Below are 16,963 nucleotides of genomic sequence, written 5' to 3'. Positions count from 1 at the left end.
CCAATGTAAACAAATATTTTGGAAATCTCAAAATTCATACTGCTGATGGCAATCATTTACCTATCACGGCCACTGGTGATGTTTCCTCCTCTCTCACTGATGTCTTCGTATCTCCCGGTCTTACCACCAATCTTGTGTCTGTCGGTCAGTTAGTTGATAATGATTGTAAAGTAGAGTTTTCTAAATCTGGTTGTGTTGTGCAGGATCAACAGTCAGGGCGGATGATCGCGAGGGGGCCTAAAGTGGGACGTCTTTTTCCTCTTCAATTTCCTTTGTCTTCTTTTTCTTTGCCTTTTGTCGCTTGTAATTCTGCTCATGTTGATTACCGAGCGTGGCATAAACGTCTCGGACATCCAAACTCTAATGTACTTCATGCTTTATTGAAATCTGGTTTTCTTGGGAATAATGAAACACCATCTCTTAGTGTTGTTCAGTTTGATTGCAATTCTTGCAGACTTGGCAAAAGTAAAACTCTACCCTTTCCTTTTCACATACCGCATGTTGTCAAACCTTTCGATCTGATACATAGTGATGTGTGGGGTATGGCACCAGTCACTTCGCATGCTAATTACAAATACTTTGTCACTTTTATTGACGACTATAGTCGTTTCACATGGATTTATTTCCTTCATTCCAAAGACGAAGTATTTTCTGTTTTTAAGATTTTTCATGCATATATTCAGACACAATTTTCGGCCCATGTCAAAATCCTTCGTTCTGACAATGGGGGTGAGTATATGTCTCATTTGTTTCAGGACTTCCTACAGAATCATGGCATCATCTCTCAACGGTCTTGCCCTTCGACACCTCAACAAAATGGAGTGGCTGAAAGGAAGAACCGTCACCTTCTTGATGTGGTTCGCACTCTTCTGTTAGAATCTTCCACGCCCTCTCGATTTTGGTGTGAAGCTCTTTCCACTGCTGTCCATCTCATTAACAGATTGCCTTCTCCCACATTGAACCATGACTCACCTTTCACCAGGTTATTTGGTCACCCTCCAACTTATTCTAACCTTCGTACCTTTGGTTGTGTCTGTTATGTTCATCTTCCTGCACATGAACGCACAAAACTTACGGCTCAGTCAATTAAATGTGTTTTTCTAGGATATTCAGTACAGCAGAAAGGTTTTCTTTGCTATGATCCAAATTTGTGTCGCATTCGAGTTTCTAGAAATGTGATTTTTTTCGAAAATCAATATTTCTTTTCTACCCATCAGGATCATGTTTCTCCTTCATTTTCTGTTTTGCCTATGTTTCCTAACTCTCTTGCAGATCCAGTCCCTTCTAAACCTCTCCTAGTGTATCGACGACACTCCACCGCCACTTCCCACCAACCTTCAGCACCTCCTGAGCCCCCTCAAGCTTCTTCCCCGACTGCTGCTCCTGTTTCAGCACCTGCACCTCCCTCTCTCCGACTCAGTACTCGGGTTCGTAGACCCCCAGATAGGTTTGGTTTCTCTTCTCCTTCATCCTTCACAGCCACTTTGTCGTCTATTTCTCTTCCTTCATCTTATAAACAGGCAATGGAGCATGAGTGTTGGCGAAAAGCAATTGAAACCGAACTTCTCGCACTTGAAGAAAACCAAACATGGGATGTTGTTCCATGTCCCTCCTCCGTGAAACCCCTTGGCAGTAAGTTCGTGTTTTCTATCAAGCTTAATTCCGATGGGTCCATAGATCGTTACAAAGCTCGGTTAGTGGCACTTGGCAACAAACAAGAATATGGTCTCGACTATGATGAGACCTTTGCACCGGTCGCCAAAATGACCACTGTCCGAACTATACTCGCTCTTGCTGCATCCCAATCCTGGCCCTTACATCAAATGGATGTTAAGAACGCATTTCTCCACGGTGATCTCAAGGAAGACGTTTACTTGAAACTTCCCTCTGGTATGCCCACTTCCTCACCTACTGATGTTTGCAAACTGAAACGTTCTTTGTATGGTTTGAAGCAAGCACCAAGAGTATGGTTTGAGAAGTTTCGATCCACTTTGCTTAGTTTTTCTTTCACTCAAAGTCAGTATGACTCCTCTCTTTTTCTACAAAGGACATCCACAGTATCGTCGTCCTCCTTGTTTATGTGGACGATATCGTCATCACTGGCTCTGACTTGGAGGCAATCTCTGTGGTTCAGACTTTGTTGAATTCTACATTTCACATGAAAGATCTTGGCCAACTCACCTATTTCTTGGGTTTAGAGGTGCATCATCAACCGCACGGTCTCCTCTTGCATCAACACAAGTATAGTCAAGATCTGGTTCAGCTAGCCGGTCTCACCAACGCTACTTCGGTTGACACCCCCATGGAACTTAATGTGAAATATCGACGTGACGAAGGGGAGCTTCTTGAGGATCCTACTACCTATCGGAAGTTGGTTGGTAGTCTTATCTATCTAACCATTACCCGACCAGACATCTCTTCTGTTGTTCATACCGTCAGCAAATTCATGCAAGCACCGAGGCATCTCCATCTATTTGCAATCCGCCGCATAATTCGCTACATTCTTGGGACACCTACTCGTGGCTTATTCTTCCCTTCCGGTTCTTCTCTTCATCTACAAGCCTATAGTGACGTTGAAGACACTAGGAAATCTACTACCGGCTGGTGTATGTTTCTTGGTGATGCCCTTATCTCTTGGAAATGCAAGAAGCAGGACCACGTCTCCAAATCATCTACTGAGGCCGAGTACCGAGCCATGTCTGCAGCATGCTCCGAGATCATTTGGCTGCGTGGTCTCCTCACAGAGCTCAGTTTCATTCCCGTACATCCTACTCCACTCCATGCTGACAACACTAGTGCCATCCAAATTGCCGCAAACCCAGTCTATCACGAACGCACCAAGCACATCGAGGTTGACTGTCACTCAATCAGGGAAGCCTATGATCATCAAGTCATCACTCTTCCACATATCTCCACAACTTTGCAGATCGCCGATATCTTCACAAAATCCATGCCACGTCAGCGCCATCATTTTCTCGTTAGCAAATTGATGCTTGTCGATTTACCAACATCAATTTGAGGGGGGATGTCAAAGGAAATATCAATCTACACAGCAGATTTACAGCTTTACAGATTTACAGATTTACAGATTTACAGATTTACAGCAGATTTACAGCTAATATCTACAGCAGATTTACAGCTAATAGCAGATTTACAGCTAATATCTACAGCTTTGACTGATATGACAGTTATACAGATTTATTCCTTCCTTAATTAGGATATATTAGCTGTACAATATATTTAGATAGATGTATATATGGTAGGGGCTGAAGATCAGCTTGTATTTCTTCCCTAAATAGCTTGTAATCTACCTATATAATGGGCAATTGTCAATGAAGAAAGACAGACTTTTTCAAAAGGACTCTAAACGGTTTCGTATCCCTCTCAATTATCATTTTCTTGAAGAGCAAATATATCATGCTATACCATTATAACACGACATTTGAAATGAAAACAGGTTTACTGTAGCATTAAGGGATTGTATTTTTTGCATGCACACAGTGGAAATGGAAGTAAGAACTGAAATGTTTGTGATGTGGACAATGGTACCATATTCTTGTGACACATTCTTTCCTTTCTTTCATATGATTTGACATTTTTATAAAAGGTTTTGGTTTCTACTAGTCTTGAGCCTATCTATCTTAGCATTGCACCTTGAAAGGCAAGCTGCTTTCAATTTTTGAGAATGAAGTAGGACTCAAAAATGGCTTTTGAAATCTGGTTTTCTCTTGATTTTCCAACAGATGCATCAAAATCATGGTAGGATTTTGTTTATGTTTATTGGTGTCTAGAGGCATTTGATCATGACATTTCTTATGATCAATTAGGCCTCAATGTTCCTTGCCAACTTCAAGGCCTTCATCAGGATAACCACCAACCCCCCTTCTGTTTTTTTGCCCATTTCACAATCAAACTTTCGTATTCTTTGAATTATTAAATTACCTGTTGGTTAAAGGTTGATGTGTGTGCATGTGGCTTGGTGACACCCATTAATAGGACTCGAACTCAAATTTTAGTGTTTGCTAGAAAAGGGAGAAAAACCTGCATGCATTCTTGACCATTTATATTAATCAGAAAAAGGATTTTAGTTGTTCATTTTGCGCTTAAGATAACGGAAGAATGGTGCTAATAAAGAATTACTTGTGGTGTAGAGCGAAGACATTCATCAGGTTCATCTATGGTATTGGATAACAATATAAAAAAGAGAGTTTATTCATGTTGGAATTGTATTTCATTATTTCTTTTGATACCCTATTTTGAATTTTATGGGGAGAGGCAAAAGGGTGATTGGTTACCGGCTGACTACAAGGTGGGGTTGAGAATTAACAGGATAGGGGACGCTTTAGGGATGGAGTCTGGGAAGGAAGAGAGAATGGTTAGTGGATTCAGGTTGAAAGGAAGAGGAACAAGTCAGAAGGGAGTCGTAGGGGGGAGGGAGAGGGGAGCCTTACCAGAGGTTTGATGTTGTTCATCGAGAACTTCTTGGACAGGTGGTCAGAAACGCAACTTGTGTGGGAGTTTGGGAAGGTGTTGGAAGTGGTTTTCCCTCAGTCAAAGGGCCACATCCACGATTTTGTGTTTGTGAGGATGAAGGGGAAGGAGGACTTGAAGAGGGCGATTCAGGCATTGAACATGAGCCAATTTGGGGAAAGGTGGTTGTTTGTAAAAAGTGTAAGTATAGGCCGGAGGTTGTCTTTAGCCTAGCGGTGCAGAGGGAGGAAGAAGCAAGGGAGTAGGAAGAGGAGGCAAAGAAGGACACTGCAAGGGTTGTGCAGTTCAAAGGGACAAGGGAGAAGAGCCAAGGAGGTGGTCGTACATTCAACAAGGTGGTTACTAGAAAGGCTTAATGGGAGAGGGCTTGAAGGAGGCAATGACCTCGAACCAGGAGGAGGCGGGGTTGATATGGTGGAGTTGGGAAGCCGACGAGCCAATGATCAACCTTGCTCCGAGGCTCTTGACTATGCTTGGCAGGCATTTCGGTGTTGCTTGGTGGCGACGACCATTCCCTGGATGAGGTGGGTGATTGGCTCAAGAGCAACTACGGGGTGGAGCGAGGGGACAGGGTGTTGAAGTACCTCAACGAGTCGGAGGTTATGATCTCCCTCAGGCCTCATATGAATTTGGAAAAGATCATTCTCGTAGGGAGCGTGCTAAGGGACAACTTGGTGGCTGGTGTATGCAAGTGGGAGGATTGCTCAACTTTTAGCTGGAGGTCTAGTACCTACTTTGAGGACTGCCTCTGGAGTCCTGGGTTCACAAGATGTTTGTGGAAGTGGGGGCTTACTTGGGGGAGGTGGAAGCCATTAATCTTCTTTCAGAAGACCGCTCGGAGCTGCAAGTTGCGAGAATCTGTGTGAGATGGAAAAAGTCTTCGCCGGCCGTGGAGAAAGTGAAGGTGGTTGTCGAAGAAGTGAAGGTGTTAGCGAAAATCTAGAGAAAGCCTCGCAACAGAAGTTTCCCATGGTTGGTTGTGGGGGAAGAGGGAGATTTCTGACCAACGACGAAGAATTAAGAGAAGGGAGTAGGGAAGGAGGGTGAAGGTGCATAGATCAGGAGGTCTGGTAGACCACCAAATCCTGCAAGGGACATGTGCAACGCCTAAAGGTTTGGGTTGGTGGTAGGTGGCAATGTGGCATCGATAGAGGGAAGGACTACTCTCTCGTTAGGAGATGGCACGATCCCTGTGGCCTAGGAGGTGGACTTGTGTCCAAGGGAGCTGGGAGGCGGTGGGTCATTAATGTTGGTTGGGACACGTGGTTTAATCGGCATTAATAAGAGCCAATTGAGGTTGGCTACGAGTGACACCTCACCATCGTTTGACATAGATTGCGTTGTGGGAAGGATTGTGGTAGAGTCGGGCAACGAAGAATTAATGACCTATAGGATACGTTGCTCGTCCTCTGATAGCATGTGGCATGAGGCGAGGGATAGTGACATGTGTGCAAGTGCTTTGAAAGCTGGCGAGAGAGGGCCTTACGAATCGACACGTGGCTCGAGGGCGGAGGTTGAAGGGGTTGTTGAATAATCTCACATGCTGAGGTTGAAGCATGTCCCTTCATTGGCATGCACACTGGTCCTTTTTAGCAAGGTCACGTGTGAGGAGGGCCTGAGTTCAAAGGGGGCATTTCACTTACACCAGAGATAGGGCGAAGGGCATAGAAGATTGAAGATGTTACTCATACCTATGTGGTCTTTTCCTAGCAAGGTTGATTTAGGTTTGTCACCATTCCTATCTCTGGACAATAATTTTCTCCTATAAAGGGAACCTGGGGCGTTGGTTCTAGTCGATCACGAGGGGGCTTCGAATGGTGATATTCAAAGCGGAGGATATTTGGAGCTAATGGAGCTCCCTAGTGTAGAGGAGGAGGTAGCCAGTGTTTTAAATAACGTCGCTACGTAGTGTGAGTAAATAGCGCATTTCTCATGTTGTGTACGCTATACATGCAGTAGCGTACGCTACAAGTTCGTAGTGTGTAGCGTATGTAGCTTACGCTACAACCTACAACATATTGCACGTTTTATTTAAAAAAAAACTCTTTTTATGTTAGTTTAGTTGCTGATGTAAAATGGTGGTGACCAATCTTTCTCACACGTGGCAATGATTTAGAAGTATCCAAACCATCCAAATAATAGGTCCTATTGTTGATGAAGAATATCTGTACATAATATCCATATCAGATAGTTTTAACCATCTATACAAGGGCCTACACGTGTACGGTTGAAGATTTATGAGTTTTCTAAATGGTGTGAAACTCACAAAGTCACACGTACTCAAATGTTAAAAAAAGGGTTTTGAACGAGGGTTTCAAAAGCCCTCTTTCGAATGCCCTAATGCCATCGACGACAAGCCTTCTTTCCACCAAACTTCCTATCTTCGATTCTCTAGATCCAAGGAACCGTTAGAGACAAAACTTTAGGGCATTGATCGGCCCTATGAGAAGGTCCTACCTCTAAAGTTTTATGGGCATTGCAGCCCAAACAAAGGAGAACCTCGAGATTCCCTATTTGAAGTGCGTATGGTTGTGGAGCTGAAGATTTGCATTTTTTTGATTGATTTAAAGTTAAATACAGGTATTTCTTTTAGTCTTTATCTCAGTTAATAACTTTTATTTTATTGTGATTGATTTCATATTGATTTAAAGTGCCTTTTGATTTTATTTTCCAATTTTTTTTTTCACTTTTGGGGGTCGGTGCTATGAAATATTGTAGAATAAAAGCTTATTCTACAACCATTTGTGTAGTGTGTTCTGGTTTTCTGTCTAGTGTAGTGTGCAGTGTCCACATGATGATGGTGGTTGTCTTGTTTTTTTTATGTTATGGCTGTCTATTGTTTTCTCTGGTTGATCGAATCATCACGAGGGTCATCGCAACAGTTGGTTTAAATTAAATATAAATAGATTGGCTTTTGATGCATGATAATTAATAACTTGTTTTGAACATGCTTTTATATGAAAAAGGAGGCATTTTTAGGCATTAAAAAAAATGTTGTTTTTTAATATTTTTTTATTACTATTTATCATTTTTCCTATTATTTTAATTAAAAAATGGAGGTATCGTGTAGCTTACGCTACATGCTATAGAGGGTTGAACACTACGTAATACGCTATGCACACTGGAGGTAGCTTTGGAGGTTATCCCATTGTGACGTTTCTAAATAGTGTGACAGAGGATAAACAAATCGCAACGAATACTTCTTTGCCTCTCGAGCCTGTTCGAGGAGATGGGGAGTTGATAGCCTTGGCAAAAATGAAGTAGTGGATCCGGGAAGCCTTGGGCCCTGGGGTATGTTAAAAGGTGGATGGGGGTCACTTTCGGGAAGAAGATTATGTAACTTTTTTCCACCTTCTAAAGGAAATGGGAATTCAGAAAGTCTAGGAGATGAATTAGAAGGGGAGTTTTCAAGTCTTCAAATGGGAAAAGAGAACTCAAAGGTCTTGAGTGCTCTGTCAATTATGAGGCAGGAACCTTATCAAAGAGTAGGGAGAAGGGGAGGAGAAGCAAAGATGGTGGTTGATGAAGATTCTGAGTTGGAACTTGAGGGTGAAAGGCTACCCCTTAAACATGCCTAAATTAGGGATCTATGTTAGAGGTATAAGGTGCAGTTGGTGGCCCTTCAGTTAACCAAATTGGGTTCATTGAATCATCAGATTATGAATGAGATTTGGAGGGGAACATGAAGGATTGGGTTGCTAAGGATGTAGTGGGGTCATTAGGTGGCACAGTAGTGACTTGGGACTCCAGCTTGTGGATGGAAGAGGATTGGTTGTGCAATGACTTTTCCGTTTCGGTTCTTCTTTGAGATCCGTCCTCTGGATTCGTTGGGTTTTCATCACAGTCTATAGGCCAAACTCCCTGAACCGGCGCACTAGCGTTTGGGAAGACCTAGATGCCACTGTCAGTAAGTGGGGGCTGTCGTGGTGCATGGAGGGGATTTAGTCACATTCTCATTCGAGATATCTTCAGAAGGGTGGATAACTCAAAGTATGCCAGAGTTCTCGAACTAGGTGCAGCAAAATGAGTTGATCGATCTTCCGATGGGCGATGTCAAACTCGCATGGTCCAATGAGCATGATAGAGTCACCAGGTCAAAGCTTGATCTTCTTCTTCTTCTTCTTCTTCTTCTTTTTTGTCGCCATCAGATTAGGTGGAAAAGTTCCCCTTATTCACCCAAAGTGATCTCCTTAAGCCTGTGTCAGATCATTGCCCAATCATCTTGGAGGTTTTAGGGGATGATTGGGGTCCTAGGTCGTCCAGGTTTGAGCTATTGTAGTTGGAAGTGGAGGGCTTTGTTGATATGGTTAAGGAATGGTGGGCTTCTTTCTTAGTGGATGGTCACCCGGGTTTTATCATATTCTAGAGGCTGAAACTTCTTAAAGGCAAACTTATAAGAATGAAAAAGGAGGTGCTTGACAAGTGGTAATAGGAGCTAGGCTGCATCCTCAACGAAATGCATCTGATAGACATTGAGGAAGGGTCGGAGGAGGAATAAAAGGTAAGGAGGGAGGTCCTTTCTCTTGAATACAAAAACCAGCTAAAAGAAAAGGAGATTAAATGGAAGCAATGTTTGAGAGCAACATGGTCAAGGAAGGGGACAAAACATAGAGTTCTTTCATGGGCTAGCTAGTGCGAGGGCAATGATCAGTAAGATCCATAACGTGGTGGTGGACGGGGTCAAGTTGGCGAGAAAATATGAAGTTTGCGATTCCATTATCTTCTTCTACAAGAAGTTTTTGTCTAGTGAAGGGAGAGCAAGACGTAGGTTGGACAATCTATTTCTGAGGAAGAAGCGGATTCTTTGGAGAGGCCGATGATCGACAATGAGATAAAGGCAGCGTTTAAGAGCAACATGGTCAAGGAAGGGGACGAAATGCAAAGTTCTTTCATGGGCTAGCTAGTGCGAGGGCAATGATCAATAAGATCCATAACGGGGTGGTGGACAGGGTCAGGTTGGCGAGAAACTATGAAGTTTGCGATTCCATTATCTTCTTCTACAAGAAGTTTTTGTCCAACGAAGGGAGAGCAAGACATAGGTTGGACAATCTATTTCTGAGGAAGAAGCGGATTCTCTGGAGAGGCCGATGATCGACGATGAGATAAAGGCGGCGGTGGGTGAGTTGGGAAGAAAGAAGGCGTTAGGGTTGGACGGCTTTCCCCTGGCATCCTTCCAAGTGATTTAGTAGTTGGTTAGAAAAGAAGTGCTCACATTCATGTTCGAATTCTTCGAAAATTGCTTGCTTTGAGTCGAGTTCGACACCTCTTTCGTAGACCTAATTCCAAAGAAAGAGGGAGCATAATGCCTGTGGGATTTGAGACCCGTAAGTTTGATTGGTGCCCTACATGAATTTTTAGCAAAGGTGCTAACCACAAGGTTCAAGTTGATCCTTGGGCAAGTTATCTCAAAAGTCCAAGTTGCATTTGTTGAAGGCTGGCAGATTCTGGACAATGCTCTAGTCGCACACAAGGAAGGGAAGAGCAACATCATGTGTGTTGAATCTATTGATTCTCACCAGTCACTACATGGAAGGGAAGAACGACATTATGTGTAAGCTTGATCTCGGAAAGGTGAATGATCATGTGGAACTGATTTTTTTTATATTTTTATATTTTTATTTTAAAATTTAAATATTACATGTTATGTCATTGGGTGTGGAGAGAAGTGGAGGAGATGGATTTGGATGTGTGCTAGCTCGGCCAAGTTCTCCATCCTTGTCAATGGGTCACCGAAAGGGTTTTTCAAGTCATCAAGAGGGCTTAGAGTAGAGGATCTACTATCCCCAAATTTTTTTTGTCATGGCAGTGGAAGCTGTTAGCAGAATGATGGGCAAAGGAGCAATGTCAAGGCTTATTAGCAAGTTTAAGGGGGGTAAAGGAAACTTTTTTATCTCCCACCTTCTGCATGAGGATGACATAATCCTTTTCTACAATGTTGAGGAGTCAAAGGTGGACAAGCTGAGGAAGATCCCATTGTGCTTTGAAGGGATTTCAGGTTTAAACGCGAATGTCAAAAAGAGTAAAATGCTAGGTATTGGTATTCCTAAGGAGGAGGTTAAAAAGCTAGTGGAGGTGTTTGGTTGTATGGCTAGTTTGTTTCTTTCTTCTTACTTGGGCCTCCCGCTTTGCATTGGAAAGCCCGTGAAGCATCTATGAGGTAAGGATCATTGAGAAAGTTGAGAAGAAATTCTTAGCTTGGAAGGGCGGGCACCTTTCCATAGGGGGAAGACTTATCTTAATGAAAGTGATGCTTTCAAATCTCTCACTCTACTTCTTATCCCTATTTAAATGCTTGAAAAGTGTTTTGAAGAAATTGGTGAGCCTCACACATGATTTCTTATGGAGCATGGCGGAGAAGAAACAACCTCATGAGGTGGGATAAGTGTGTAAACTGATAAAGGATGGGGATGCGAGTATTAGGAAGTTGGAAGTAATGAATTTGGAGCTTTTGGGCAATGGGCATTGGAGGTTCAGTTCGGAGGATGGAAATCTTTGGAAGGAAATGGTAGCTATAGTAAGTATGGTAAGAATGAAAGGGGTTGGTGGACGAAGATGTCTTACTTATATAGGGCGACAGGGGTGTGGAAGGTTATCTCGAGCACGTGAGGGAAAGATTCGAGGAGGGGTTGGGGCTCGTTATAGGGGAGGGGAGAAGGGTTATGTTCTGTAAGGATGTGGTTCAGCAAGAGGAGGTTGTGTGAAGAATTCCTGAGGTTGGTGAGCTTGTCCTTGGATTTGGAAGTCCCTATCTATCTTTGCTATTTGGTCTCAAGCCTCGAGGTGTCCTCGACCCCTCATTTTGTAGGAAGAGGAGGAAGAGTTCATTATCTTATCTAGGAGGCTATCGGCATTTTGCTCTCTTTGGATCCGGACTCATTGGTGTGGCTCAAAGACAAATCTGGGAATTTCTTTGTCCGTTCCTTCTATAGGTTGCTCGCCGAGCTTTCGTCTCGTGGGGAAGGCTCGCATGCGTTTGCCCTTTGGTCCTATGGGGCCCCTTCCAAGGTTGGAATTTTGGCGTGGTTGGTGGGGTGGAAAAAATGTATTAACAGTTGATAACCTTCAGAAGAGTCGAGTGGTGATTTTCAACATATGCTCGCTATGCTGGTCGGATGAGTCGGTCGATCATCTCTTCATTTATTGTGCATTCGCTGAGAAGGTGTGGGAAAGAGTAATGGGTCTTTTTGGGGTGCTCATGGGCGCTGCTGAAGTCTATTGAGGATCTCCTCTAATTGTGTCATGGGGGTGGGGGTGGCATGAGAGGAAAGAGGTTGTGGAGGACGGCTCTTTTGGCCGGCTTGTGGGCCTTATGGGGGGAAAGAAACAACCAGTGCTTCCACAATCTTTGCGGGAATGCATCAGGAGTTTTAAGGAGGGTTAATATAGATGTTATGGAATGGGCTTCTATCTCAATTGGTCTTGGTGACTATGATCTTTCTTGTAATCCTTGGGCTGTGGTTCTTCGGCCTTTGATCCCTTTATAATAGATAATAGAATCGTCATCTTTCAGGAAAAAAAAAAAAGCTTCGAATTGGATAGCAATGTAAAAAAGAGAATTTATTCATGTTAGACAGCGTATTTTGTGAATATGGTGTCCTGGAAGTACAAGTCTCCAATTTATGTTGAACTTGCATAGTCCTCTTATCTAAAGTGCAAACAATTTTTCATATATATATATATATATATATATATATATATATATACTTTTAGCATTTCTCCGATTCTTCTGTTGTTAATAATACCCTATTCTTTTCTATATATTATACCATTTCTGAACTTTTTCTTGAAATGCCATAGCTTATCCTTTCAAGGATAATCCAATCTAAATTACCTGACTGGGTTCGGTTCTCAACTTATTGTGTATTGTGTTACCATTTGTCCTCATTTTAGGTGTGGGGTCAATGCAACTGATGTGTTGCTTCTGATTGCATGTAGTTATTTGGTTGTTTCGACTAATTGCTTGTCATAATTCAGATACAAGAGAGATCAGTGGTTGCGTGAGATCACAGAGCAGTATACTCTAATTGCTATTAGTGGAACACATGGTATGATTTACCTGCTCTCTAAGTTGTATGCTCTAATCAGTGACTTTCCTGACCCTGAAATTGATGTCTGTTTCTTATTCATGTTGTTTATCCCCATTATGTTAACAGTACCATGATCATGATTGATAAATGCAGGGAAAAGTACGACAGCTAGTATGCTTGCATATGTTTTGAATGCAATGGGTGATAACATTACTGCTGTAGTTGGGGCACACGTGCCACAGGTATATTTGTGTTAACTTCACAATTCGGTAATGTGAATATTATTTATTTGTATCAACTTTGCAATGCAAATGTGAGTAGTTTTATTTAGGTTTACTATTTCAATAATTAACAGTTACCCAATGGTTCTCTACCTTTTTTGAAGGGTAATTTTTAAATTTATTAAAAGAGAAACAACATAATAGTACAACAGGAACAGCTTAAGAGCTGCAACAAAAGCTCAAAGGGATCTTTCCCCAACAAACAACCAAACAGCCCTAATGGAACAGCTAAAACTGCTAGCACCCCGCTTGCTGGGTTTTGAAATTGAAAATCTGCATCTGTTGTCTGGACGCCCTTGCTTTCGCCTGAAAGTCCCTGCTTTTGTTCGCCTCTTTCCCCACATTCTGGAAAGAAAACTCAAGGCCTCGTGGAGATCTAAAGCTTCCAAGACCAGGCTAGAGACTCTCCACGGACAGTCCCCGATCTCAGCCCACCTGATCACATTTTTCGGATTGCCTTCCACCACTGCTGGGATGAAGTTATTTGCCACCATTAGCTTGACCTCTTGAAGCAAAGCAGCAGTTTCCACAAAGCTGGAGTCATGGATACCTGTAGGACCCGAAAACTCTAATAGGGTATATGCCCATAATGATCTTTTATGCAGGCTCCCGAACAAGCACCAACCGTAATTAGCTTTAAATGGTCCAGGTGGAGGAGGATTCCATGCATGACTGGGCTTTAGCCACCGTAGGATACCATTGGAGAATTTTCTTCCTGCCCATCTGGAACAAAGTGCGGGGAATGGAATGGTGCGGGTCTCTAGTCCTGCCCTGCTCCGATCAATTAAGGCTCTGAAAATTCTGATCACTATCTTATTCACATGGAGCCTTCCTCTGAGCACTCTCCTATTCTTCTCCAACCAAATCCCCTAAACGGTTGCCAAGCAAGCCATCCTCCACATGCAAAGGAGAACCAACCAGCTACCAAAACTGCAACAGAGACAGTGATGGGGATAAGCCCCTTAAAGGTTACAGCAGGAGAGAGAACTAATGAAAATGATGTGGGCCCCATGGATGAAGACAGGCCCACAGGCTTTAAGACTTATAGTCGTAGGCCCAAGAAAGCCCATGGCTGGACACATAGATTGAGCCCATAATTCAATATGTTCTGTAGAAGGTTCATATCTTTGTTTTCATTTAAGAATTCTCTACGAAGTCCAACAGTCTTTGTTCTAGAAAGATGTTCTTAGGAAATTGCTGTCATTTATTAGTTCTCTTTGGGACTAAAGCTTTAGTTTTCATAAGTTATTAATTCTCCTTGAAACTAGAGTGTCTTCTAGATTGCTCAAGTCATTGAGTTAATGTAGGTAAGTTCTATTGAGTCTATAAAAGGGGGAAACCATCGCATTGTAATTGAATGAATAGTTTTGTTGATGGTGTGACTCCATTAAAATCTTTTAGGTGAGACTCCTGGAAAATCTTAGTGAAGCTCTAAGGTATATCCCCCACTCTTTGTACTCTCTCTCTCTCTCTCTCTCTCTCTCTCTCTCTCTCTCTCTCTCTCTCTCTCTCTTCTATACTTATTGTTTCCTTGCTCAGTCTTACTATTCATATGTTAGGGCTCATTTGGGAGCTTTTAAATGGAGGTAAATGGGAAATGGAATTAGAAATAAATGAATTGGGAGTAAATGGCTCACTTAGTTGTGTTTAGATGGGAGCAAATGAAATGTATTTGAAATCCAAATATTCTGTTTGAATGGAAGTATATGGGAGGAATTGGAATGTAATGGACTTTTTCAATATATTCATAGGAACATATGTGATATCTCAAATTAGTGTACATATGTGATATTTAATAGGATGATTGTAATAAGCCCATTGAAATATATAATTTAGCCAAAAACGAAAAAAATTTGAGCCTCGGGTGGGCCACTAAAGTAAGGATCACGAACAAGCAACCTGCCAACGCTTTTTAACCGTCCATTTAGATGACCAACCTTTCAACGGTTTGGATCATTCTATTGGTGTGATTTTAGTGATATTGCCAGTAATTGAATTGTTTCCGAGTATCATTAGCATGCTATGTGTATGGCGGACATGTGCGTAGCGGCACCTTTGTTTACACATGCGACTCTCCATGGGAGCTCAAAAAGTCATTTCATCCCATTTACTTCCAAATCCTCTCTTCTAGAGAGGATTTCATTTACTTGCCCATTTACTCCCATTTCATTTTCTTTCCATGCATTTACTTCCATCCAAACATACCTCAATTACCATTACCTCCATTTACTCCCAATTCCCCCCATTTACCTCCATTTACTCTCATCCAAATAACCCTTAACTTTCAAGCTCTAAAACCTTGTCCATAAATCTGCCCTCATTACCCCTTAAAGTCTTTCATCCTTTATCACCTCCAACAGTCCCTCTTTAACCCTATACAGCTATAACAGTCCTCTTCGGGTGCACATCAGTGGAGGGCATTCAATCCTCCTATTAAGAGGTTTGTCCTACATCGATAGCTGAAGCCTGGCACCATACCAGTGCATCCATCATTTGAGAAGTTTCACATCATGGGAGAACTATGTTGCCATGAGCTCTGGAAACCATTCCGAAGGTCTTGGAGCAACTCCAGCCTAGTTAGGAGAATTGTTAGCTGTCCAACAGTTGCAACAAGAGGCAATCGATAAGATCAATAATGGGCTTGATGAAATAATGATCTTTCTAAAAATGTCTTATGCGAATATGAACCAAGATAATGACGGTGATGATGGCAATGAGTCTCAACATTGAGCTATATGTTCACCATGGATCGCTGCCCGTGAAACATGAGGAACTTATCTTATGGGAAATAAAAAAAAGGAGAGTCATGGTGGGTGACTTCTACATGGGCCTAGGCATAGAGAGGCCTGGGAATTGCACAGCAACAGATGGTGTGACCAAGGAAGTACACCTTGGTGTTGCTGATTTTTTTGGTAAACTTAACCCAACGGCTTTCCTTGATTGGCTCATGTCTATGGATGATTACTTGGATTGGTATTCCATGCCCAAAGAGAAGACAGTCCGCTTTGTAAAGGCAAAATTGAAAGGGCAGCACATTTATGGTGGCATGGTATTGATCTGGCCAACTACCCATTGATACATGGGATGAAATGAAGATAAAGATGAGAGCACTACGTATAGGCTGATTATGAGCAAACCTTGTATGCCAAGACGTTCCAACTAAGACAAGGTTCTAAGTCAGTGGAAGAGTACACGAGTTCCAATAATTGACCATTTGGAACTGAGTTTTAGGAAATGAAGCTCAGTTAGCTGCTCATCACAAATCTGGACTCCATATGGAGATACAGCTTGAGATGATGGCCACTTTCAGTTGGATGTTGGATGAAGTTCATCATTTGCACTTAAAATTGAAGAAACCATTAGGTTTTGGTCATCTAGGCATCCGGGAAGTCAAGCCAAGGGGTCTTCCAACGATTGACCTGCAAGTAACCCTCTACAGGGTAACAACTCCAACACTTTTAACCATTCAAACAGCAGGAGTAGCAACCAGTGGGTTTCCGATAATAGTGAGTGGGATATTAATAAGTGCAAGGTGCCTTTGGAAGATGGTGCAAAACAGCCCAGTAAAACTCCATTGTGTTACAAATGTGTAGGTCATGATCATTTTGCCATCGTATGCCCAAACAAGAGCCTGCACTTTTGCACAGAGGAACCGGAAGCTGAACATGAACCGGAACTGGTAAAGGAACATGTGGAAGAACAACCTGAAGATGGAGTGGATTATTGTGGAGGCATGCATGAGGGCCTTAGCCTTGTGATGTGAACCTTATTAACTACAAAATCAGAAGGGGAAGATTGGCGGCGTACCAACATCTTTCACACATGGGTTTCATAGAAGGGAAGACTTTGCATCATGATTATCGACGGGGGACAGCAGTATGAATGTGGCACCTCTGGAGCTTGTTGAGATGCTTGGATTGGAAAAAGAGAAGCACCCATGAGCATACCGGGTAGCATGGGTAAATGATACTTCTATTATGTTAAATCACCACTGCTTGGTTACTTGCTTGATCAGTAAGGACTTTGAAAAATCTGTTTGGTGTGATGTTTTACCTATAAAAGTTGGCCATAGTTTGCTTGGGAGACTTGGCTTTGTTTATTTATTTATTTATTATTATTATTATTTTTAATATCGTAGGTACAACATGATTGGTACGGGAAATC

At 42.3% G+C, this 16,963-nt stretch overlaps 1 protein-coding gene across 1 annotated transcript in view; it reads left to right on the top strand.

Moving 5' to 3' along the window:
- The window catches only part of LOC131249127 (uncharacterized), a 34,018-nt gene that overhangs the window by 3,671 nt on the left and 13,384 nt on the right, over positions 1 to 16,963 (top strand). The window contains exons 3-4 of the mRNA XM_058249697.1: positions 12,466 to 12,536; positions 12,672 to 12,760. Of these exons, the coding sequence (XP_058105680.1) occupies positions 12,466 to 12,536; positions 12,672 to 12,760 (160 nt within the window). The remainder of the gene's footprint in view (positions 1 to 12,465; positions 12,537 to 12,671; positions 12,761 to 16,963) is intronic.

Source organism: Magnolia sinica, chromosome 6 (genome assembly GCF_029962835.1).
Source record: "Magnolia sinica isolate HGM2019 chromosome 6, MsV1, whole genome shotgun sequence".
In the NCBI taxonomy this organism is placed as follows: domain Eukaryota; kingdom Viridiplantae; phylum Streptophyta; class Magnoliopsida; order Magnoliales; family Magnoliaceae; genus Magnolia; species Magnolia sinica.
Note: the sequence above shows the minus strand (reverse complement) of the source record. Positions and strands in the feature narration are given on the sequence as shown.